The 24,284-nt window shown below is 53.2% G+C and overlaps 9 protein-coding genes across 9 annotated transcripts; 7 read left to right on the top strand and 2 right to left on the bottom strand.

Moving 5' to 3' along the window:
- Nucleotides 1-333: 333 nt before the first annotated feature.
- On the top strand, nucleotides 334-1,953 carry MYCGRDRAFT_68348 (uncharacterized protein; the record flags this gene model as incomplete). The annotated part of the gene is made up of 5 exons (XM_003855510.1): nucleotides 334-406; nucleotides 473-528; nucleotides 587-1,180; nucleotides 1,234-1,573; nucleotides 1,627-1,953. 5 exons carry the CDS (start codon nucleotides 334-336, stop codon nucleotides 1,932-1,934), a joined length of 1,371 nt encoding a protein of 456 aa, XP_003855558.1.
- Nucleotides 1,954-2,106: 153 nt separating this feature from the next.
- Nucleotides 2,107-3,758, bottom strand: MYCGRDRAFT_22487 (uncharacterized protein; the record flags this gene model as incomplete). Its single annotated transcript, XM_003854880.1, has 3 exons — nucleotides 2,107-2,397; nucleotides 2,510-3,146; nucleotides 3,205-3,758. Coding segments are annotated over 3 exons (1,482 nt in total), but the record flags the coding sequence as incomplete, so codon positions are not given.
- Nucleotides 3,759-4,577: 819 nt separating this feature from the next.
- Nucleotides 4,578-7,725, top strand: MYCGRDRAFT_99117 (uncharacterized protein; the record flags this gene model as incomplete). The annotated part of the gene is made up of 6 exons (XM_003855511.1): nucleotides 4,578-4,828; nucleotides 4,885-5,036; nucleotides 5,090-5,274; nucleotides 5,330-5,704; nucleotides 5,840-5,843; nucleotides 6,405-7,725. 6 exons carry the CDS (start codon nucleotides 4,578-4,580, stop codon nucleotides 6,446-6,448), a joined length of 1,011 nt encoding a protein of 336 aa, XP_003855559.1.
- A 426-nt stretch (nucleotides 7,726-8,151) lies between these two features.
- Nucleotides 8,152-11,046, top strand: MYCGRDRAFT_68344 (uncharacterized protein; the record flags this gene model as incomplete). The annotated part of the gene is made up of 1 exon (XM_003855512.1): nucleotides 8,152-11,046. The coding sequence occupies one exon, from the start codon at nucleotides 8,152-8,154 to the stop codon at nucleotides 11,044-11,046; it is 2,895 nt and encodes a 964-aa protein (XP_003855560.1).
- A 26-nt stretch (nucleotides 11,047-11,072) lies between these two features.
- Nucleotides 11,073-12,289, bottom strand: MYCGRDRAFT_84608 (uncharacterized protein; the record flags this gene model as incomplete). Its single annotated transcript, XM_003854879.1, has 3 exons — nucleotides 11,073-11,268; nucleotides 11,321-11,569; nucleotides 11,631-12,289. The coding sequence occupies 3 exons, from the start codon at nucleotides 12,287-12,289 to the stop codon at nucleotides 11,073-11,075; spliced, it is 1,104 nt and encodes a 367-aa protein (XP_003854927.1).
- A 536-nt stretch (nucleotides 12,290-12,825) lies between these two features.
- Nucleotides 12,826-14,372, top strand: MYCGRDRAFT_68338 (uncharacterized protein; the record flags this gene model as incomplete). Its single annotated transcript, XM_003855513.1, has 5 exons — nucleotides 12,826-13,452; nucleotides 13,520-13,576; nucleotides 13,893-14,080; nucleotides 14,156-14,254; nucleotides 14,333-14,372. The coding sequence occupies 5 exons, from the start codon at nucleotides 12,838-12,840 to the stop codon at nucleotides 14,370-14,372; spliced, it is 999 nt and encodes a 332-aa protein (XP_003855561.1).
- A 1,006-nt stretch (nucleotides 14,373-15,378) lies between these two features.
- Nucleotides 15,379-15,902, top strand: MYCGRDRAFT_103232 (uncharacterized protein; the record flags this gene model as incomplete). Its single annotated transcript, XM_003855514.1, has 1 exon — nucleotides 15,379-15,902. One exon carries the CDS (start codon nucleotides 15,379-15,381, stop codon nucleotides 15,613-15,615), a length of 237 nt encoding a protein of 78 aa, XP_003855562.1.
- Nucleotides 15,903-17,005: 1,103 nt separating this feature from the next.
- On the top strand, nucleotides 17,006-18,046 carry MYCGRDRAFT_22969 (uncharacterized protein; the record flags this gene model as incomplete). The annotated part of the gene is made up of 1 exon (XM_003855515.1): nucleotides 17,006-18,046. A coding segment is annotated over one exon (1,041 nt), but the record flags the coding sequence as incomplete, so codon positions are not given.
- Nucleotides 18,047-20,690: 2,644 nt separating this feature from the next.
- On the top strand, nucleotides 20,691-22,173 carry MYCGRDRAFT_37295 (uncharacterized protein; the record flags this gene model as incomplete). Its single annotated transcript, XM_003855516.1, has 2 exons — nucleotides 20,691-21,247; nucleotides 21,300-22,173. The coding sequence occupies 2 exons, from the start codon at nucleotides 20,691-20,693 to the stop codon at nucleotides 22,171-22,173; spliced, it is 1,431 nt and encodes a 476-aa protein (XP_003855564.1).
- Nucleotides 22,174-24,284: the final 2,111 nt, after the last annotated feature.

The following is a 24,284-nucleotide window of genomic DNA, read 5'->3' as shown; positions in this document are numbered from 1 at the left end:
TTCTCTCTTGCTCTCCGTTGACAGCACCCACCAACAGCAGAAATCAACCAGTGTCGGCCACGAAGCTGACCTGCTAACGTGTCCGCAGTTTCGATTCCTTCGTACCTCTAGATCGATTAGTCTAGCTAGACCGCATGAACGTATTGTAAGAGGTAGTCTCTCGAATCAATCATCGGCCGTCACCTCTCCTTATGACACATCCACGAATGTTTCCGGAAGCGAGCGAGTTTTCATTAGCGGGAACTAGCGCGATTGGGTGAAGCTCACCTCGCCTCTTCGATCGAGCACATCTCTCCCACAAACACCGACTTTCCCCAGTTGGAGCAATAAACCATGACTTCTGGTAGCACGACCACCGTTCCGCTTAAGCCTTGGAGCGCGGTGCCGCCGAAGCGGTATAAGCTGGGTAAGCAGTACATCCATCAAAAATCCTCCATTCTCAAGGGTAATCTACAGCTGACCCGTCTCGCAGTGGACGCACGTCTGATAGATCCCAAAGATGGTTCCATTCACGAGCATGTAACCATTGTGAGTGCATCAAGTCGCCGTGTGTGCATCAACTCGACTAATATACATGAATTTGCAGGACATCAAAGATGGCATCGTCCATCGTATGACCAAGCTGAACTCTGCTGCTTCGCCAGGCGATGAAGTCCTCAAATGGTCAAACAACGAATCAATCACAGTTGTCAATCTCGAGGGTCGCTACGTGTTGCCAGGCCTCATTGACTGCCATGTGCATTTAAGCACGCCGCCGGGCGAAGAGGGCCTCGGCGCAACCATGAACGTGCACCACGACACTTCTCTTCTCCGCCAAACATACCTCGCCAACGAGATCTTGAAACGCGGCTTCACGACTGTTCGGGACTGTGGAGGAGCCGGGCTCGCTATCAAAGAGGCTCTCGCTGAAGGCCTCGTTGCTGGTCCTCGGCTGTTCATCGCTGGACATGGCATCAGTCAGACTGGAGGACATGGCGATCTTCGCAACGCCAAGGACGCCGAGTACTCATGCTGTGGCGGCAATACTAAAGGACTAGGCAGAATTGCGGATGGCGTAGACCAATGCTTACATGCTGCACGGGAAGAATTACGTCAAGGGGCAGACTTCATCAAGATAATGGTTTCCGGAGGCGTGGTAAGCCCAACGGATGCCCTGGTAAATCTGCAATACACGCCCGAGGTAAAGTCTCCCCTATTCCACTCGACCGTCTTCCTTGCTAATAGTTGGTCAAGGAAATTCGGGCTTTCACGAAGGTCGCCAGCGATTCAGGAACGTATGTCACCGCTCACGCATACACCCCAGCCGCTATTCGAAATGCCATTGAGAACGGCGTCATGGGAATTGAGCATGGTAATCTGATTGATATGCCCACTGCAAAGCTGATGGCGGAGAGAGCCGCCTTTTTGACCCCAACATTGGTCACATATCAGACCATGGCATCGAAGGAATTTGGCTCGTTCTTGCCACCATCAATAGCAGTCAAGAATCTGCAAGTCTTAGACGCCGGTCTGAAATCGATCCAGATCGCGGACCAGGCCGGGGTGACGCTTTGCTACGGAACTGATCTTCTTGGTGAGATCATCGCCGTTCGCACATTGTGGTTTTGCATGGCTGACCTTGATTAGGCCCGCTCCAAGTCGCTCAGACGGGAGAGTTCACACTGCGAAAGCAGGCTGGTCTGAGCTCGCTCAAGATCCTGCAGAGCGCCACCGTCAACGCGGCAAGGATGCTACGGCAGGAGAACAAGCTCGGCCGCGTCAAAGAGGGCTGCGTGGCTGACCTGTTGATACTCAATCGGAACCCGCTGGACGACATTGAAGTGCTGGCTCGACCCGATAAGCATCTGCTCGCTGTGATCAAGGATGGCAAAGTCATGCACAGTCGCTGGTCCAAACTCGCGGTCGGCACAGATCCTGCCCAGTTGATCGAATGATTTGGCGGAAGACGGTCGTCACGCCGAGTGCATCTTCGCATCATTCTGCGATCGGATCGGCACCTATATCCAGAGTATCCAGTCGCCAAATCTCCCATCTCGACGGCTCGGAAGCATCTCCGAAAGTTATCTCGCGCCTGGCTTCGATGAAGCCATCCTCTGACTGCGTTTCGACAACTCTCCCGATTTTGTAGATCACATCTCCGAGCCCAATCACCTCAATGACAGGAATTGGTGGTCTAGCCAACGCTGGTTCAAGACCAAGTATGATTTCCTCGTGAGAGAGCGTTCGCATACGCTCGACGAGCGAGTCGTTGTAAAGAATCCTCAGGGCTCGAAGCTTGGTCAGAAAAGGCATGTGCCTCATCAAGATGGACTGGTCGGCATCTTTAATTGCCACCCCTAGCTGTTCTAGATTTGGACAGCGCCGAACGAGCATGGCCACATCGTCTTCGTCCAAGGCCTATCATTTGGGAATGAAGGGTCAGCCGATGCATCGTTGCAAGTTGAGACCTAGCATAGCTCGAAAGACAATCTCGTGCTGCGCTGCCGGTCTTTGACAGTCCAAAACTCACCCAAATGTCGCGTAACAGGAGATGTCTCAATGTGTGGCCATGGAACTGGGTGATGGACCCAAGATACTCCTTGCAAATAGCAACTTCCTCGTAGTCAGGGTCGACCGGGGTGGAGGACGTGTCAGGAGAAGGGGTCGTCAGTGCTCCCGGTGTACACGAACTGCCTGCGCTTGCTGATGGCGTATATCCTGTCCTTGGTCGCTTTGCGTTCACAAGATACATCCGCTCCACACCCAGCTTTGATTGGGACGATAGACGAATGTGGGCTCCAGAGACTTCGTTAATTCGGACTCGCTTTAAAGACGGGCCCGGCGTCTTCTCAATTCGCTTCCAACTCTCATCAACCCAGACGGTACGAGGATCAGTACCTCCCCATACGTCAAGCATCGTGAGCGATTCTAATGACTCTTCGTCGAGGATCTGTCCTAGCCCGCCGGAGTCGTTCGGACCGAAGAAGTTGCACAGAGCGAAATGCTTCAATTTGAGCTTGTAGTTGGCCTGTACGCATTTACCGAAGAAAGTGGAAAGAGCGAGGCTGTTTTCCGCCTCGGACCGCATTCGTGGGGAAAAGTGTAGGCGCAGATCTCGTAGTTCGCGCGAATGGAGCAGAAGCAGACTGATGTCGTCCGGATAGCATCTTCTCTCGGTCAGCCGTGCTGTAAGTCATCTACAGGCATCCGTTCGGGAGTACGTACAGTGGGTCGATGTCGAGCGCTTTGAAGCTTCTCAAGTTTTGCATAGGCGGAATGAGCACAAAAGGTCTCGGTACCCGCGCAGAGGGAAATCTTAGCGTCAGACTCGTCAACGTATCTCGTGCGGCCAAACCAAGGTAAAGCGTCTTCGTAGGACTGGAATCCAGCTCCCAAGAGAACGAATTGAGCCTGACCATCTTGTCGATCGCCGCTCGAAGGATGATCCCGAGCATGATTGTACCATTTGGTATTACTCCTTTGGCGAAGTCTTCAATGCCCAACTCTTTCCACTGGCCCCACAGCCTCAATTCCGACACAAGAGCGGCATGACTCTTCGTCGCAAGCCCGTTCAAGGCCATCATGAACGGAGACCCGCTCCCGAAGCCCTCCGGCTTTCCGTTCACATATCGGGTTTCGCTGTAGGAGTGTAGATGCACGCGGTGATACAGTTGTGGCAGTGTCATATAGTGTAGCAGGCGTGATGTTCGAGTGACTCGCGCAAGATCTGCAGGGTCATCAAGAAACGAGATAATGGCAGCAATCAGGTTCAGAGGTAGGGTTGTTCGTGAACGGTAGCCATTGCTGGATGTCTGGCCGGAGAAGCGGGTGGGGACCGGCGAGGTGTACTTGATCAATGGTGAATACAGGTGCTCAGTCGGACCAGATGGAGTTGAGTGAATGCTGTCGGCTGGCGACCTGCTCGCACTGCCGGACGAGGTCCTGGATGTGGAATCGGGTCTGCGTGAACGCTTCATTGTGAGGAGTAGTGAGCGCTGCGCAGGAATCGGATCTCCATGGTTAGTAGCACCGCAGTGGTGCAGTGAGGTCGCGATTTGACGTCTCCGACTATTCAAGGTAACAACTCCCACAGCCACAAGGGCTCGTTACACTTTTGCTCCCGACGGACAGGTGCCCTGGTCTATGCGACAGAACGTGGCCAGGGTACGCTGTAATGATCTTGACCCGGCAGGACTGTGCCTTCTCCTCTCGCCTCGCCATCCCATGCCACGGCGATCGCGTCGGCCACTACTGAATTTGTAGCAACACTCCGCCCCATGAAGCGACGAGTTCTACAGGTTGCCGCCATGCATTGCCAATGTTGGAGGGTTGACTTTCTTGCTTGCCCGCCTCGAGTCTCGTGGTCGACATTGCCGACAGCATGCTTGCAAATGATCTCCAAGGTCTCTTCTCCCTCGTATCGACGATAGACTCCATCTCTGGGGCGCAGCCGCACTTCTCCCAGATGGTAAGACATTACTCGCTGGCTTTGCCAAGGATCGTCTGCACGCAGATCATCCATCAAGCTGAACCGGAACTCACTCCGTATACCGATGATCACGGGTGCTTCTTCACACCTCTTACTTCACACGTAGAACATGGATTCGGCATCCACGGACGATCCGATCGCGACGCTAATAGAGACGTATCATGAGCTGAACTCTAGCATCGTGCAAGAGCTCTCTGACGAGCCATCTCCTCTGGAGTTTATGCGATACGTCGCGAGGAATCGACCATTTGTCGTTAGAAACGCTGCGAGAGATTGGCCGGCAGTGAGAAAGTGGGACACGAAATACCTACGTCGTGTTCTGCACAGACAGGATGTCCGCGTTGCCGTGACACCTAAAGGGTAGGAGTCGGTCGGTCGAGCTTGTTGATAGTTACAATAGATTGATCAGCCTACAGGAACGCAGACGCCGTGGTGAGCGACCAGGATATCGGACTACTGTTCGCAGAACCACATGAGATCGTAGAGCCTTTCGAAGACTTTCTCGCTTATGTTCAAGAAGACTCTTCTTCTTCTGACACAACGATGAACGTCAAATATGCCCAGCCTCGTACGATCCCGATTCGACGTGGACGGCTCTGGACCATACTGACACAATCCAAGAAAATGACTCTCTCCGCACGGAGTACTCCTCCCTCTTCGCCGACGTGCCGCCGGCGATATCCTTCGCTACGATCGCCCTCGAACAAGATCCCGATGCCGTCAATTTCTGGCTAGGAAACTCGCGCTCAACCACATCGATACACAAGGACAACTACGAAAACATATACGTCCAAATTAGAGGTCAAGTTAGTTTCTTCAGACAACACAATACAGAGTATCACACTCAAGCCTTCTCAACAGAAACACTTTACGCTCTTACCACCCATCGAGATGCCGTGCGTGAACGAAACTCCGCTTCCATTTGGACGGTTTCATCCCTCTCCGGAGAATGGAGGGAAGCTCGAGGCACGGATCAATGCTGACGATGATGAGCTTCGGCCTGTACCGATATGGGATCCGGATGAACCTGATGTGCGGTCGACGCGGTACTCGAAGTTATCTCGTCCGCTGAGGGTGACCTTGAATGAAGGAGATATGATGTACTTGCCGGCGCTCTGGTATCATAAAGTCGGACAAGGGAACGGCGAGGAGGGTTTTGCTTGTTCTGTGAACTACTGGTACGACATGGAATTTGGAGGAGGGTTCTGGGCGAGCAATGCTTTCGTGAGGGATGTCGTCGGAAGGAAAGGAGTGGAAGTCAAGTATCCGCAGATGGTTATCGGCGAGGGGGACGATGAGGCAGTGCCGAAATGAACGGGGTGAATGAGAGCTGGGGAAGGGACGTCGGTGAGCTGCTCCGCATCGCCAAAGAAAAGTACGTTAGAGGTCGGCACGCGTGGACGGACGTGATCTCGTTACTCTTATACAGGTCCAAACGCGCCTTCGTGATCCATTTAAGACCCAAGAGCAACCTGCTTCTATTTTCGAATCTTGATGCCCTGCATGCCTCTGACGCTGTCCCAAATACTGTCGGTGATCCTGACGGGTAGCTTCCTGCCCTTCAGTCGCTGATCTATCAACCATAGTCCGACGACAAATTCCATCTTGTCCAGGCGGCCGGTGGACCGATTGTCGACTAGGTCCCATACCGTCTCTAAAGTAGCTTCCGGTAGTCGAGAACGGTTCCAGATCTCCCGGGTCACAATGTTCGACACCTGGTCCGCTATGGCAGCTTGTCCGGCATCAGTTGCGTGGCGGGACAGCTCTTGTTCTTCCGGGGTCAAAGAAATATGTATGCCCTTGTTTGCAGCCCAGACGCCTTCATATCGTTTCCTCTCGCGTTCAGTGACAGCATCGCGCCAGCGCTTGCGATCACCCTCGTGATGTTTGTTGGGATGCTTCCGAACGAGGCGTTTCTTCTTGTGTCGTCGGTAAGGATGCAATTCATCATCCGAGTCGGACGAGGAGGAAGAATTTTGAGGCCGTAATGTTTGAAGCATGCCGACTCCTTTCGCCGGACTCGGTGTCCGGCCAAAGCCCAGAGTGTGATGACTCTTCCTGCGGTGATGCGGCACGGGCGGTGGCTCCAATCTAGTCGGCGAAGGAGCGCGGGAAGACGCCAGACTCGAAGCGACCAGTGCATTAGCAAGCTGGTCGCCGGTAGTAAGAGGCGTCATCCGGCGAGGATATGCTTGGTTATATTGAGCTTGCACGCTTCGAGCTGATTGAATGGTGCTGCTCCGAGACAGTGGTCTGATTGGCATGGCTTGGGAGACTGTGTTGCGCATTGGAGAAACAGAAGCAAGGCGTCGTTTCGTCTCACGAAAAGCATCCACATCATCTCGCGGCGTTGCCAAAGACATGTTGTGATTACCTCGCGCAGTTTTTGCTGGCGAAGCTTTTCGGGGACTACTGGGGTTCAAACTCTCGGAGGCAGAAGCAAAGGAGTCGTTTGAAGATTCACCGCCGTTGCCAGCATGTATGTCACTTGATCTCTTGTCCAAGGCCGCCTGTGATGTGTGCTGTCCATGCTGTTTCGCTTGCTCTACTTCCAATCTGATCATTGATGTGATGCCCGACCTGACTGGCTTTGGACTTTCGATAGGAATCTCCCGTGGAGCGGATACCGAAATCGGACTTGGCCTTTTAACTGTCGGAGAGAGAGCAAGCCTCTGACGGCGCTCGAAGAGGTCGACGAGAGCATTGGTCGGAGGGATGGAGGTGTCATCTGTGGGCTTGTTGGTATAGTCTTCAATGGTCGACCTGGAACTGGCGGACAATCGCCGTGGCTTTGGAGCAATGGCGGGTTTCTGTTGCGAGGTCGCAGGCTGAGCACGCGAGGCCGCTAGAGCAGCAGCCTGCTGTGAAGGGGATTTGTGTCGCGTTATGGGTCCCTGATGAGGTGCCGAGAGACTCGATCCACTCGACAGGTCCAACATTGTACGATCTCGTCCCATGCCACTACTCGCACTTCCACCTGGCGAGCGCGAAGGTGGACGGCGTGATGTCGATGCGTTGTCCTTGGTAGCCACCGATGCGGCAGCTAGGGCTCCTCCATCGCCTGGACTTCGACGTATTACATTGGTGGAGACTCGTTGCAGAGGTGCTGGGCGACCAAAGGCGGTAGTCGCTCCCAAGAAGGCATTGTTGCTGGCCTGCGAGGCTATCGTGTCAACGCTGGCGATGGACGATGTTCGCGATGACGGAGAATGTTGCGGGCCCGGCATGGGCGCATAGTCTGGTGCTGCGAGGTTGTCGCCGCACAACCATGGTTGGTGTTGCGAGCCGGGGTTTGCAGATGCGGTCTGAACCGTCTGATGAAACCCGAGAGTGAGCGAGCGAGCGTTTCCCCAAAATAGCAGCAGCGGCACGCGAGCCCCCACCAAGTCCGCGCTGTCACGTGCTGTAGATGCTGCCTGAGGCGATACGCTGTTGCCTTGTTTACGGAGGACATACAACACTTGCCTTCGCCAGGAGAGAGATTGTAATCCAACTTCAAGGAGGTAGGTCGATGACGGTCTTTCCTTTGTCACATGGCACCAAATCGCGGCTGAACAACATTGTCGTCCATCTCATTCGAATTCACCTCTGATCACCGATCACGCCGGCATCATCGTCATCACATGGGCGACGAAGCAGCGAGGCGCAAGGCTCGGGCAGAAGCAGACGAGGAGAACGAGTTGATGTACGGCCACGGATCGATGACACAAGATGAAATGGATGAAAAGTATCCTGGTCGTCCAAAGAACCATGCAAAGACGTTGCCATTCCACGAACTTTACACCACTCTGTTCAACCCTCTCAATGAGAACAAGAAGAAGCCAACGGGTCCATCAATCGCGCGCAAGAAGGAAGGCCCTCACGGTCAAGGCCAAGCACCGCATGAAGCGCGACGCTCGATCATCGATCGCTTCATCTCGAGATGGCGCAAACAGGTCGGCAACGACATCTTTCCCGCAATACGCCTCATCGTCCCTGAGAAGGATCGTGAGCGGGGTATGTACGGCATCAAGGAGATGACTCTCGGTAAGCTGCTCGTCCGTGTGATGAAGATCAACAAAGATAGCGAAGACGGTTACAATCTCTTACACTGGAAGCTGCCTGGAGTCAAAGCATCAAGTGCGATGGCTGGCGACTTCGCTGGACGATGCTTCGAGGTCATCAGCAAGCGACCCATGCGCCAGACTCCTGGTGATATGACAATCGCGCAGGTGAACGAAATGCTGGATCGACTGTCTGTAGCGCAGAAGGAGGAGAATCAACGACCCATCATCGAAGAGTTCTACAATCGAATGTGCGCCGAGGAAATGATGTGGTTGATTCGTATGATCTTGCGTCAGATGAAGGTCGGTGCTTCCGAGAGGACATTTTTCGACGTTTGGCATCAGGACGCAGAGAATCTTTTCAACATCTCTAGCAATCTCCGGCGAGTCTGCTGGGAATTGTGGGATCCAGACGTTCGCCTTGAGGGCGACAGCGCTGGAATTGCGCTTATGCAATGTTTTCAGCCACAGCTTGCAGCTTTCCAGATGCGGTCAATGGAGCAAATGGTGGCTCGGATGAAGCCGACTGAAGAAGATGCAGAGTTCTGGATCGAGGAGAAGTTGGACGGCGAACGAATGCAACTGCATATGGTTGAAGACGATCAAATACCGGGCGGCAAACGATTCGGCTTTTGGTCACGCAAAGCAAAGGACTATACCTACCTGTATGGGAAGCACTTCGAAGACGACAACTCCGCCCTGACACGCCACATCAAGAACGCTTTCAACGAGGGCGTGCGGAACATCATTCTAGATGGAGAGATGATCACCTGGGACCCGAAGGAGCAGGCTTTAGTGCCCTTTGGTACGCTCAAAACCGCTGCTCTTTCGGAACAACAGAATCCATTTAGTACCGGGAATCGACCTGTGTTCCGGATATTCGACTGCCTATTCCTCAATGACAAGGACCTGACTCACTACACCTTGCGCGTCCGACACGAAGCACTTCTGAAGAGCGTCACATCGATCGATCAACGAATGGAGATTCACGAACATCAAAAAGCGACTCAAGCGTCAGAAATCGAGCCCGTGCTGCGAAAAGTCGTGGCTGAGGCCAGCGAAGGCTTGGTCTTGAAGAATCCTCGCTCGGAGTACCGCTTAAATGAGCGAAACGATGACTGGATTAAGGTGAAGCCCGAGTACATGACAGAGTTCGGCGAATCGCTGGACTGTATCGTGGTAGGAGGCTACTATGGTTCCGGCAAGAGAGGTGGAGGCCTGAGCAGTTTCCTGTGTGGTCTGAAGCCGCAACAAGCAATCTTCAGCAGTCAGAATCGTAACATCAACCCTCAGATGGTGCTCTCGTTCTTCAAAGTTGGTGGAGGATTTGCCGCATCTGATTATGCTGAGATCCGCCACCGAACCGAGGGCAAGTGGACGGACTGGAATGCCAAAAAGCCTCCCACGGACTGGGTCGTCCTTGGTGGAGGTGACCGCCAGTTCGAGAAACCCGACGTGTGGATCAAGCCTGAGGATTCAATAGTGCTATCGGTCAAAGCCGCATCTGTGACCGGCACGACGCAATTCGCCACTGGCTGTACATTGCGCTTCCCGCGGTTCAAGAAACTAAGGACCGACAAGGACTGGACTCAAGCCTTGACACAGGACGAGTTCAACGCTCTGCGAAAGAGAGTGGAAGCCGAGGTGGAGGAGAAGAAGATGAAGATTGACGATACTCGGAAGCAGAAAGTCGGACCAAAACGCAAGAAGAGGGAGTTGGTAATACAAGGACAAGAGGATGCGGTCAGGGCGCCGTATGCGGGTCCTGCCACAAAGGTCTTCGAGGGGTTGTCGTTCTTCGTCATGACTGAAGCACCGAAACCGTTGAAGAAAACCAAGGCCGAACTCGAACAACTAATCAAGGCCAATGGCGGAAACGTCGTCGCTTCAGAGAAAGATCCAGACACAATCATCATTGCGGACCGAAACATGGTCAAGGTCGCGTCAATCTCCAAGCACGACAAACGCAGCATCATCAGACCGTCCTGGCTTTTGGACTGTGTCCGACAAAGCGAGATTGACATCGGTCGACCTGCGCTGCTACTGCCCCTGGAGAAATTCCACCTCTTCCACACCGCGTCTGCCGAACAAGGCAGATTTGACGACAACGTTGACGAATATGGCGACAGCTATGCCCGTGATATCACGACTGAAGAGCTGCTGGCATTGTGTAATGCTATGCCGTCCAAAATGGAGGATGGTCTGAACCCTGACGAGGTGCTTGAACAGTTCCACGACCATGGTCATGAGCTCGATGCTATGAAAGGTTTCATGTTTCGCGGTACCACTGCCTACTTCGACGACGTACCCGCTGAGGCGATACGCCTGTTCAAATTTGCTGGTGGACAAATAGCCGACTCGATCGAAGACGATCAATTGACGCATGTCGTCTTGCACACAGGCTGTTCTCCGGCCGCCACGAGGAAAGCGGTTTCTTCGAAGCAGCAGCTTCCCCGAATTGTGACCGAGAGCTGGGTCGCGGACAGCTGGAGCGAAGCAACAAGACTCGACGAGGAGCAGTTTGTACCTTCGTGAGGATGTGGCTCAGCGGACAGGAAAATTCACTCCTTGCTCTGAATGCACTCAATACCGAGGACCCGCAATGCGTTCCCGCCCATCAGATCAATGCCTCCAGCCTCGTCTTCCCCGAAGGTATTGATCATCGCAGCAAGATTCGAAGTCACGCTCGGCCATTCCCTGTCGTGTTCGTCCTCTTCCAAGGGTGGGAAGAACGGGTGATCTGTACCAAACATGATCCTGAGAGCATTGTTAGTACACTGCAAACTCTCACGCAAATGAGCTATCTCACCTATCTGCACCTGAGGCGTCTAGGGCTGCGTTGAGGCCGAGTTCAGAGTAGATTACAGCGTCCAGGTAGATATTCGTCCGTAGAATATCCCACAGTTCTCTTCGATGCTCAAGCTTACCTTCCTTCTTGAGATGGGCATCGTGAGCGATGCAACTCTCTATCCGACCCGCTAGGAATGGCAATGTGCCACCGCTGTGGGCGAGAAGGCACTTCAGCTTTGGAAAGCGGTCAAAGACGCCACTGAGAAGCCTGTCGGGATGGTCAGCTGGTCTTCTCTCGCATACGTCACGAAACTATGCAGCGCACTCACATCCTGGTCACAGCAATCGTCGTCTCCATCGGAAACCCCATCGCCAATGCCAAAACATGCCCATACTCCGCGTTCCTCGGCCCGAAGACCTCACTTGGTAGGCCATAATGCGGATGCAGAAACAGCATCATCTCCTCCTTCTCCAGCGCCGCCCAGATCTTCTCCAGCTTCAAATCATCCAATCCTTGCCCGACCCCGGACGTACCCATGACCACACCCCGACAATACTTTAGCGTCTTCAACCTCGCAATCTCCGCCACGATTTCCTCCACTGTTCCGCTCAACGGTAACGTAGCGAACGCATACAACTTTCCCGGCTGGCTCGCACACAATGTTTCAAAGTCATCATTCACCATCTTCGCCGTTTCTGCAGCGTACTCTGCGGCCACCCAGTCCAGCCAGGGGTTCGCCAGTGATAGTACAGAGATATCGATGCCGTGGACTTTCATGAAGGACATTTTCCGAGAGACATCGTAGTAATCTGGTCCGAAAGGTCGGCCGCGAGATGTGGAAGTGCTGGCATCCTCAGAGGGGAGGATGATCAGGCGTTCGCCTTCTGCGGCGTCGAAGCTACGGACGTAGGGGACTTCGGTGCGGGAGCGGAGAAGTTCGACCAGAGAAGGAGGGTACAGATGAGTGTGGACGTCGACGTTGGTCATTTTGGGGACGTCTGGGAGGCGGTCTGCTATATTTGTGTCGATGGATGCCATGGTTTTGTGTGACTATAGCCTTTGGGGTGGAAAAGTGGTGAGTCGTGGCGGACCGGGAATTCTCTTTCTCTTCTAGGCGATCAAAAGTTCGTCTTCTCCTTCCTTTTGCTCTTAGCTTCTCTTCCGCTTCAGAGTGAGGTCACAAGGTCTCCCGGCAAAAGGCCGGCGAGTATTGTAGCTCGATGGAGGATGTCCGATGAGGGGACGCCCCCACCCTGATTGCCTGACTCGCGGTGCATTTCTATTCGACCTCTTATCTTCTTTGACAGTTTCAGAACACTTCGGCAGTCATTCCTTCACCTATCTGAAACAGATAAGAGCGTCTTCTCAGGGAAGGAGGCACAATAGACAGGCAAGGTATAACCCGAAGGCGCCACGATCTCTATCTTGACTACACTCCGCCGCGTGGTTGTTTCATTTCATCTCTCGGCTCGGCCATCAACGTACATTCCAACAAGAATCAGCATACTCACGAACAAGCTTCATCGTGGTCAATCATGTCCGCCGTCTCCTCCGACAATCTTGAAATTCCTCTCATCGACTTCTCCCACTTCACCTCGGGCGAGCCTTCCCTCAAACAACAGACCGCCCGCTCCATCCTACAAGGCTTCCAACGGGCGGGCTTCATCTATCTCCGCAACCACGGCATCCCACGCTCCAGCATCGCTTCCACATTTGCATCCTCGGCGAAGTTCTTCACTCGCTCCGAGGAAGAGAAGCTTTCACTAGGATGGACAACGCCCGCTGCTAATCGAGGCTACTCCCAACCTGGCCGAGAGAAGACGACCGACTCCACAGATCCGGAGGAGATCGCTCGCATTCGCAATCTGGAAGGTGTCGATTTGAAAGAATCCTTCGAGATCGGACGGGAAGGAGTGGAAGGATGTCCAAATCAATGGCCGAAGGAGGATGAAGCGGGCAAGGAATTTAAAGAAACCACGATGGACTTCTTCGAGGCAGGGAGGAAGCTGCACTTACAGGTGTTGAAAGCGGTAGCATGTGGGTTGGGAATCGAGGAAGACTGGTTCGAGAAGTCTTGTGGCAAGGGCGACAATACCCTGAGGCTGTTGCATTACCCGCCCGTGAGGAGTGAGGTGTTCAAGGGAAACAAGGTGAGTCGAATGTCTGTAATGGCTCGTTGAGTTCGTGTGAAGTCAACTAATTTGGATCTCTTTCCAGAATACAGTACGAGCCGGCGCACACACCGACTATGGCAGCATGACACTGCTATTCCAGGTATGTGCAGTTCAATCAACAATCCTCCGAGCCCTTCGTGCAAGGTACTGCTCCATCGGATATACGAACGGCTGCTTCTCGGCGAGATGACACTTCAACATGCACTCGCCCGAATGCTCGAGTCCAAAGCGGCCCACATCGGCTTTGCGATTTCACTTGAGCACAGATCATGCCAGGTTCCGACTTGCACGGCTCAGCAATAAGGGTCGTGTGGAGTCTTTTGGAGAGCATGCTGGGTTTTCGATCCGTCCGAGAACATCGCGAGGGATGTGAACCTCATGAAGGCCTTGCACTAACAGCAACGTTCTCTTTGTAGGACATGGCCGGCGGCCTCGAGGTGCTCAGTCCCAATGGCAACTACGTCCCAGCCACACCAATCGAAGACACCATCGTCGTGAACGCGGGCGATCTCCTCGCGAGGTGGTCGAACGATGTGATCAAAAGCACGAAACATCGAGTTGTGCAGCCGCCCACCGACCTAGAGGTGTATCCGGCACGGTATAGGTGAGTTTCGAGAGTCTCTCCCGCTGCCGTGCTTCATGGTCCGCGATGACTGATTCGTGGTCAATGTGATTGTAGTATTGCTTATTTCTGCAATCCCAATTCGGACGCTTTCATCGAGACGATTCCGAGCACGTTTGATGAGAGCAGGCCGAAGAAGTACGAGGGTGTCAATAGGTGAGTTTTTGATGACATCTGCATTGTCTGCCTCGACTTGAGGAAGCCGGTTGAGCTGACCTGAGTGTGTTCGAAAAGTGGAGAGTATCTCGTACAGCGACTCACGGCGACATACTGAGCAATCCTTGAGGCGACAAAAGCCGGCCGATTCTTTCTGCTTCCGCTTTTAGTACAACCTCACCTTCACATGCAGAAGGTGCGCGACTTCAACGGTGAAGAGGACTGGAGCGCACTAGTAAAGAAAAATCTCCCCGGATCATCAGACTTTTCCCTGCCGGAGATCACTCCAAGAATAACGCTTGCAGGCTTGGTCCGGTCGACTAGGAGTAAGCGCAGCGCGAAGCACTTTGCGGTGTGGAATCTCTACTTTCGTTGAGATGACTCAGTGGATGCGACTGCCTCCAAAGGAAGGAGTGAGCGGAATTGGTGGACAGTCTTTGCGTGAAGGATGCGTGTGGTCGGACAGTCGTACAATGTGGAAGAAGAAATTGGACATCTCCATGGGAGTCTTGATGTTCGCAGGACGTTTCTCCGGAGATGTGGAAATTTTCACTTTGCAGGCCTGTTACCTGTTCACCTCATGCGGCCTTGAAGAGAACACTTGCACCCTGCTGTGTTCCAGGAAAATAAACCCGCGGATGGTTTATTTCGAGCACGGGAAGAACACGACCTTCGAAGCACACCACCTGTTTCGCCATCCTCGCCATTCCACTTACAATATCACGCGGACTGTGCTACCGCATTGCCATGTCCACGCCCTTTAGTACGTAAGTAAGTATTACATGTCAAGCAGAGGAGTCACCAACATCGCGGCATGTGAAAATGGGGCCGAGAATGCGGGTCCTCTTAGTTAGAGCTGCTGTTGAGAGGCGATTTCGTAATGAGAAGGAGCGATGGCGTGTCTGGTGAGGGACGCACTTTTGCCAGCAGTGAACACGCATATCATGCGTTATTCACAAGCAGAGGAGAGAATGTTGGTCGCGTGATGTTGTCTCAAGCGCCATGTTTCACGCGTGACCTTTCTCGCCTCGGAGATGTATGTTCAAAGATCTGCTGTAGAGAAGGAGGGGAAGAACGCTTGAAAGACAGCCGAATCGCGGGGTTAGAACTACGTGTACGAAGGAATGGTTCCGACGACAGACAACGAGCTCACATACATATTCGTGGGCGTGTTCTTCTTCAAACCGAGCGGACCGAACAGCGAGACATCGGCGTCCTCCGACAAGCCCGGCAGAACCGCACCGCGTTCGTGGAAACTCCCCCGGCCGCGTGCGAATACCAGACTGGGAGTCATCGTGGAACGGAGTTGTGGCTTGCGCGCGTTGCCAATGGCTTGCGACGATGCTAGTGCGGCACCTTGATGTCGTGCTCATCAGGCTAGCAGGTCTAGCGAATGCGCCGCAACCGGCTTGAGAGGAAGCGATCCTAGGCGGTGTGCTGTGGTGGTGAGAGGTCGGCGAGATGGACTGTGGTGGAATAGAACTACTGTGGTGGTCATCTTCGTATGATGGTTTGATGGGCCGGAGTAGCAGGCATTGATCGCGATGCCTGGCTGTTGGGAACGAGGTGATGTCATTCCCTCTCAGCTGAGAGAAAGGAAGTGAGAGCCGAGAACTTTGTAGAACGATTCCACACTTTGGCAATCCTGGCTCTGCTCCTGGACTCTCTTGCCGTTAAGTGACTAGTTCTAGTAGAGCCGGCAGAATTCTCTGCCTGGCGTGAGAAGAAACACGATGAAAAGCAGAGAAAACGAGACATGTCCGTACGCCCTATGAGAATCTAGCCGCAAAAAGGCTTGTGCCTTGGTTCGATCGAGTCGTTCGGGCCGGGGGTGTGCTGCCGACCCACGTTGGCGTTGATGTTTGCCTGTCACGAGTTCCTCTTACTCGATCGTATGCACGAACGTGTGGTTTTTCCTCATGTACGAAGTATTATTATTATTGTCATAGTCCTTACGCCCGTTGCCCACGTGTTCGCACCCCTTCTCCTCTTCGTGACTCTTCTATACCAATCCACCTCCACGCCCTGCGTTCTCTCTTCATGCACCACTACATATCCGACTCGTTCCTCTCCCAAAGCTCCTCTTCTCCTTCATCCCTTCCTCACCCATGAGAAAATGAGAGTGCCTCCTGCCAACAACCTTCGCTGTGATCTGACTACTCACCGCACCAACTCTTGAACGACTATACCTCACTGGCCTCAATTCGCCGCACTCTTTGCAGACCTTGCAACCACCATCCACCTGACCTCACTGTACATTCCACAGTACATCACGTCAATCAAGCAGCCACCATCTGCACCCCACACGCGAATCCCGATCCGAATCCCTGCCGTGCTTTTTCACAAGCGAACCGCGAAAACGTCACATTCGGACGTGGGCTTTACTGCGGCGTAAAGAAATCGAAAGGAGTACTAGCATCTTTTCTGCCATTTTCACTCTCCTCTCGTCGTCACGCCATGCCCGCGAGGATCTTCGGCCGCGGACTGGACTTTGGTCGGCAGTCTCCTCCAAGCCTCGATCCTTCCTCCTTCCCCGCCAAATCCAACAAATCCAACTCCAACTCCTCGCTCGAAGTTCGCTCTCCCTCCGGCAGCTCTTCTCCCACCATGGACTTCAAACGCCCCACTCTCAGCTTGACCAAAAAGCACTCGTCCAAGGACCGCAAAGACCGTTCGCTCTCCAAGGACAAACAGAGCAAACCCAAGGACAAGGAAACACCACGTTCCTCCCTCCGCCCACAATGCGTCAATTTGGATCTCCAGATGGAGTCTCCGCCCGTTCTGATGATCGACGCTCCATCCCAATCTTCCGGCGCATTGATCTCCGGCCGTCTACGCATCACTCCCACCGGCGACGACACGATTCTCGAGTCCATCGCCATGTATCTCGAATGCACATCTGCCACCAAACGACCCGTCGCCGACCGTTGCCGCGAATGCGCCACACAAGTCAAAGACCTCTACGAATGGAACTTCCTCGCCAAACCCAAATTCTTCACCGCGCAAGATGGCGTGCAGGAACTTCCCTTCTCTCACCTCATTCCCGGCCACCTTCCAGCCACCACTCACGGCGCTCTGGCATCCATCGAATACTCTCTCCACGTCCGCGCTCGCGCATCCACCGGTGAAGAGGTCGAGCACCGCCGTGCCCTTACCATCAACCGCGCCCTCCGCCCGGGAAATGACAAGAACTCCATCCGCGTATTCCCACCTACCAATCTCTCGCTCCACGTCACCCTCCCCAATGTGGTCCACCCGATCGGCGACTTCCCTGTCTCTTGCCGCATGACCGGCATCACCACCAAACGCGATGACACGCAAACCCGCTGGCGCCTTAGGAAGCTCACGTGGCGCATCGAAGAGCACGAAGTCGCCATCTCACCCGCCTGTTCCCAGCACGCATCTAAAGTTGGAGGCGAGGGCAAAGGCCTGCAACACGAATCCACACGGGACATCGGCATGGACGAGCTGAAGCAAGGATGGAAGACGGACTTTTCAGACGGCGCGATCGAGGGCGAGTTCACCTGCGCGATTGACACCTCAGCCCGACCGCAGTGTTCCGTCGAAGCGCCGAGCGGGTTGAAGATCTCCCACAACTTGATCCTTGAACTCGTCATCGCGGAGGAGTGGGCGCCGAACAAGAAGCCGAGCCAAGCGACTCCAACGGGTGCAGCGAGGGTGTTGCGGACGCAGTTTGCCCTGAACGTGACGGAGAGGGCGGGCATGGGAATCGCATGGGACGACGAGCAGCCGCCGATGTACGACGATGTACCCGCCAGCCCGCCGCATTACCAAGGTGAGAGGACTGTGGTGGTGAATTACCAGGGAGACGATCTGGAGGCGGATGTGGAGGCATTGTCGTTGTCTTCTTGAATGGTTATGGACGAATGAGGTGGAATGGAGGACATGGTTCGATGAGCTGGAAAGAGGCAGGACATTGATATCGCGTGGAGTTGGAGTTAAGAGCATGGGATGAAACATTGATACCCCCGGATGTGAGAGGAGTACGGACAAGGAACAGACACGAGCACAGAAGAGCCCGTGCGGGCGGAACATCATCTGTGAGTGGTGGATTTTTGGTTGAATGCATTTCAAAAAGCGAAAGGAATAGCGTCGGCGCAATGGGAATTGGCGGAGTGACATCGAGAGGTGTATCAAGTCGTTACCGGACACGCCAGGAGTCCACATACTACCTACCATTGAATGACAGTACCAAAGAATGGTCGTTGTCGTTACTTTCCGAAATCACACTGCCTGCTTCCACCGAAAAAGTCACGAAATGCGAAAGTGGTTGGTCTGCTGATCCATGTGTGAGGATTCGACTGTTGAAGAGCGTCTTCTGTGCCTGAGATCGGGATTCATCCGAGAGCTTCTTGGTTCGATCATAGGAGCATTTCGCCTCGCGTACTTTCAACGACGACGTGCGGATGTGAAGAGTAGCGAACAGAGCTAGTTCTATTCTGCTTCCGTGTCGTGGTTCTGCCTCAGGCCGCAGGAGTTGCTTAGTCATAACGTCTCACCTTCGACGACAACATCTCCCGTCTCTTTCCTACTTGAAAATGGCGCCGATTCCACACGATTGATCGAACCCAATGTGTACTGACCGGCAAAGCAGTATGCTGTGTGTTCACAACCTGCGATCGTCAAGGACTACGGTCATTCTGAGTGCCGTATCACCAACATCAACCTTTGAAGCGCTTCATCAAGACAGAACACAATGCAGATCCGATGCGATCTCATGAGCTGGTGCATGCATGCCGAGAGAACGAGTCTGGCGTGCTAGGGTCTAGACGGCAGCATGCTCACTCGAGATCTTCCAGCTATTATCAGCCTTGTCTCAGCCTTTGTGCGATTGGACGGTCGCAGTCAAACTCGTTGCTGTTGACTGTGATCTGAGCGCGAGCGGGCCATTTATTGAGTGCTAAAGATACTGACGACTCACAGACATCGGATTCCTGCCCGCAGACTTGATTCGCAGCCCACCTTTGCCAGATCGCTTCCATCTGGGCATTCCATCAAGCCAGCCTTGTCCGGCACTCTCAGCCTTGTCTCAGCCTTGTCAAACCGCACAGCCGACACCAGCGACTCGGCTCTGGCTCTGACTCCGCCTTTCCGGGAGGTGATTCAGTACCCGAAAGTTCAGCTATCTGCAGTGTCACCTTTCGTGAGGATTGGGCTCGACCAGCCTGGTCCCTCGTCCGCAGCCTTGTGCAATCGAAGTTTCCTGTTGGCGCCGCACTTCCAACTTCATGTCCACGATACCCGTTCTGGTAACTGGAAATCAGCCACCGCAATCCCTATCTTGTCGAAGCGCTATCGTCACAGTCCATGGTCAAGTCAAGGCAGATCACATCTGCTGCCATCGTAGTCCATCTCCAGGACCGTCTGTTCCAGTACTTTGGCCCGACCTCAGCCTGATCCAGTCCAAGTTCGAACCGAGGACATGCTTCTGACTCCACCTCCCAGCTCTACTGCCATGCATGACTACCTATGGCTGAGTGCATTGAATCCTGCCGTCGCTTGGAGTCTGGCCTCGTAGGCCAACCCGCCATCTGGATCCCAACTTGGTTGCCGAAGGCAAATGAGGGCTTGTCTTTGTTCTCCAGCAACGCAGACCCAGCCGAGCTCTACGAAGCACGACCCTATCGCTTCGACGGCTGTGTCAGAGCAGAACTGGTTGGACCGCTTCAGGTATCGATGTTGTTCGACCATAAAGGTACGATAGTCGGCGCAGCAACAGATCCGAAACTCTGCATGGTCGCACCACTACATCTCGCAGCGGTAGGCTCTTAGCGATGCGAACAAGAATAGCTGGACGATGCACGTCCACGAATATAGCTCCATCGCCTACAAATTGTGGCTGCAACGTAGCCCATGGCCCCCGCGGTCGGAAACACAGACAGCACGGCGTTCAGAAAGGTACTTCAAGAGGCACGACTATAAGGAACGTCCGGATCCACCTTAACCAAAACCTCCTTCGCCTTTCATCTAGCCATCGCTCGACTGCACAACACTGGCTCGCTATGGGTACAGATATCTTGTTCGTCGGACTCCTTTTGACAATACTCCTTGCTCCAAGCTATGCAAGGCCTTCGCCGTCAAGCTTTCAGCTGGCAACCCGTCCAATTCAAGGTCAGAGCGCCGCAGACACTCGGGCCGTCATCGCTCGAGGACTGCAAGCAGCGACCTTGTCTGGTCGAGACGCAAAATACAAGGCCGAAGATCAACTGAACTTCAAAATGGATGATGTGACCCTGTTCAAGATGTAAGCCACGCCGTATCTATCGAGTGCAGCACATCTCTAATTTGCGATCGCAGCGGTGGTTCTGTGAAAGGACCTACTCATGGAAACGTCAACAAGACAGGATCGAGTACAACTGAAGTGGCTGGTTCGATCGAAATCAAGTGCAAGAAATGCTAATTCACCACACTCGCAATGGCAGAGATCGAAGTCCAAAGCGATAGCGACAATGACACCTTCAGCGACATACTGAACGATACGGTGAACAACGTCATTGATCAAGTCAACGAAACGGTCACTGAAACGTTCGTTGCCTTCGATGCCTACTTCAGCAATTATCACAACTGGGATGACTATGTCGATGGCGTCACGGAGAACATATTGGAAGACGGATTTGATCTTACAGACCTTCTGCCGCCGACCATCAACGTCTCATCTTTCGATAATGAATTGGACCTCGCTATACCCGCCACCACAATCACTTTTCGCTTCGAAGATCTGGACTTGTACCTCGAGCTCGAAACCAAGCTTAAAGCATCCGCGACATACACATTGAAGCTTATGCCGCCTGGAGCGAATCCTGTGGGCATCGAGCTGCCAAATAACATCAAGTTCGGGGTCATATTCTCTGTCGACTTGATCTTGGCCATTGATGGAGAACTGGATATCACCGGTGGACTGCACGTCAAAGTCGATGATCATGTCGCCATGAGACTCGAGCTTTTCGGCGACAAGGTGTCAGACATGAGCCTGTAAGTGGCCGTCTACGAAGGACCTCACCCACGGAAGCTGACTCGCGTGCAGTGAAGGCGGTCACTTTGAACTATTGCCGGTGACCGTGCAAAGTGCCACCGCCTCGTTCACGGCAACGCTTCGACTGGGCGCCAAAGCAGCCATGACTATCGGAAACGTGATACCCTTGACTGACGAGATTCCTTCCCCTCTCAAGGACGCGAAAGTGGGCAACTTGTCGCTGAGCGACCTGCAGCTTGCCGGTGGCATTTTGATGGGTGTCAACGCCGATGTTGCAGTCTTCAAGACGTCTTTCGAGCTGGTACCTGCCGATCCCGACTGCCGGTTCAAAGTAGTTCAAGACTACAGCCTCGCCCTGGGTGCTACAGCTGGAGCTCAAGTCACCGTTGGCACAGTCATGTACGGACCCGCCGTCGCGACGAGTACAGCGGTGTATACCACGACACTCAACAGCTACTGTGTGATTGATGCCGCGCCCACGGTCACCTCTACCGCCGAAAAGCTGAAGCGACAGGCCACAGCCGGCGAGTACTCTACCGAGCTAACGACAACGCGGCTGTACTCCGCCATCGAATGTCCAGCTACCGTCACGGGCGAATGTCCGGTGTCTTTGCAGACCACAATGCACCAGATCGAGACCACGTCGACGACGGTCTACGCTGCCAACGAATATGACCTTCCGAGCGAGTATCCCACGGCAGCTACGTCCATGGCCGCAATCACTCGCATCCCGCTCGGCACAGGAGCCCAAAAACTGGAGCGTATATCCGGTAGTCCGAGCGCCTACACTCCTGGTCCGACCTCCGTGAGTGAATACGTCAACGATGCAGTCGAAGCTGCGAAGAAGCACAGATCGATCGCAATCGGTGTGGGTGTTGGGTTGGGCGTGCCGTTACTCGTTCTCATCGGTGCGCTGGTATTGTAAGTTTTCGTTGTACAATCGGCGGAGGAGTGCCATTACTGACACGGCTGTAGCTTTTGTGTTCGGAGGAAGAAGACCTCTGCGATGCCCAAGTATGCTTATGTCAATCCCGAATCGATGTCACGGGCGAGGAAGTGAGGTGTTTGAACGGAGTGATGGATTGGACGACAATTCGTAACAACAGCTCTCTTCCCTCTCCGCAGCCCACATTTCGTGCTGTCCACTTCCTCTTCAGCCCGCTCCGCCGCGCCTGACAGTTGACTGGTCACTACCTATTGAAGTACGTGTAATGATTTGAAGAGCAATGGCGGCATTGTGCCCAAGACACCTTACAGGAAAGCAAGAGGAGAGCAGTGGAACATTCTTACTTCTTCCGGACTTGATCGAGACAAATAACGCCGTCGGATCGCATTCATCTCATTATTCGTGTGGTTCTTCATAGATCGCTACAAAAGAAAGATTGTGAGAGCGACAGTATCTGGGGAGTGCGTGGACAGAGTGAAAGTTCCCAAAGTTCAAACCACCCCCCAAAGATCAATGATTGCGGAATTCGAGGTTGAGACCAAGATCCGAGACCACACTGCGACATTCCTTGCTTTCAATAGCCCAAAGCCAGACGTGGAGCCCAGCTCGGTCATGCCCCCACGACCTGCCAATCCCCAGGGGTCAGCTGTCGCGGGATACGCCTGTACAACCGGTCAATATGTCGCATCAAAGACTTGCTCCGCGGATGGCCAAGTACCTGTTTCTCATTCAATCGATCCAGACTGAGCGGCGGCCTTCTCCTCCTCGAATTTTGCCCTCTTGATCCAGGTGTAGCAAGTGTCTGTGTGGGCTTCACCGTCGGTACCAGGCTGACACCCGCCTGGAACGGCGACGGGAGCGGCGAGTCCTAGGACCGCGAAGGTGGCGAGGGTCGCGAGGATGAGGAACTTCATCTTGATTGACGACGAGTATTTGTCTCGCTCAGTTGGTGTGATGGCGCTGTTCAGGGGGCCAGATGGTTCTGGTGGTCTGAGTGAAGTTCTCGGTCTGACTTTATAGTCTAATCAGTCAAGAAGATGAAGGAGTTGAAGGATCTATGCAATCCCGTTACGACACGCAGATCTTGTGGCGCGACACGCAGACGTTGAGCAGGCCGCTGTTGCCAGGCTCTCTGCCACGGGAGCTAGGCGTGTCGCCGCTGTAGGGCGTGCCGACGCTCTCAAGTTTCAAGCGTGTCGACGTTTCCGAGCGAGCTGCCGTACAATGGCGTGTCGCTGTACAAGGCGTGTCGCCGTCTAATCAGGTCAAGAAGTCTCGGCTCCTAGTCTTGCATCGCAGAGTTCGGCCCCACAATGGCGCACAAGCACTATTCTCAGAATAGGGGGTTGTTGGAATTGTTGTGATTGGACTCAAGCTGAGTGGAAGAAGACCTCTGATTAGTAGGTATATATTATTATGCAGAGAGAATCTTAAGTGTAAGATTCTTACTTTAGCTATCTGTGTGTGTGAATGCCTTAGTACTAGTTACGTGCACTTTACTAATAGTTAGTCTAATAATCTACAACACTCCCCTATTAGCAGCTGCATTATTACGAGCTGTCTGTTACCTAAATATAGCAGGTATTTACCTACTACGTAGCTAATGCTCGGCTTTAGCTTGTTAAAAAGCATCTTCTTCTAGCTTTTTTATTCCTCTACTTTACAATCTACACCTCTTATCTATTTAGCTAATTTATTAGCTAATCTATTATCTATCCCTTACAGCTATTAATAATATAATCTATATTACTAGCTATAGCTTCTAGAAGAAGAGCAGCTTTCTCTGTCCCTAGGAAAACCTTCTAGCAAGTTATCGATAAAGCAAGAGCTGTTAGTAGTAGAGATCTCCTATAGATCTATAAAGATAGTTCTGTAGCATATTAGACTATATATTAACTTATTAGAGGAGAGATAAACAGATACTATAATAGAGTAAATGTTAGGGCTTAAGGTCCCTTCTCTTTTGTAGCTTGCTTTAATAGGTTTATAGCTAAGCTTAATAAGGATCTCCTTACTACAGACCTTATTAATATAGTAATAGAGGAGCTGTATAACCTAAGGGAGTAGGCCTTCCTAGTAGAAAACTACCC

Source organism: Zymoseptoria tritici, chromosome 2 (assembly GCF_000219625.1).
Source record: "Zymoseptoria tritici IPO323 chromosome 2, whole genome shotgun sequence".
Taxonomy (NCBI): domain Eukaryota; kingdom Fungi; phylum Ascomycota; class Dothideomycetes; order Mycosphaerellales; family Mycosphaerellaceae; genus Zymoseptoria; species Zymoseptoria tritici.
The sequence above is the reverse complement of the archived record's forward strand: the minus strand, read 5'-3'. Positions and strand labels throughout refer to the sequence as shown.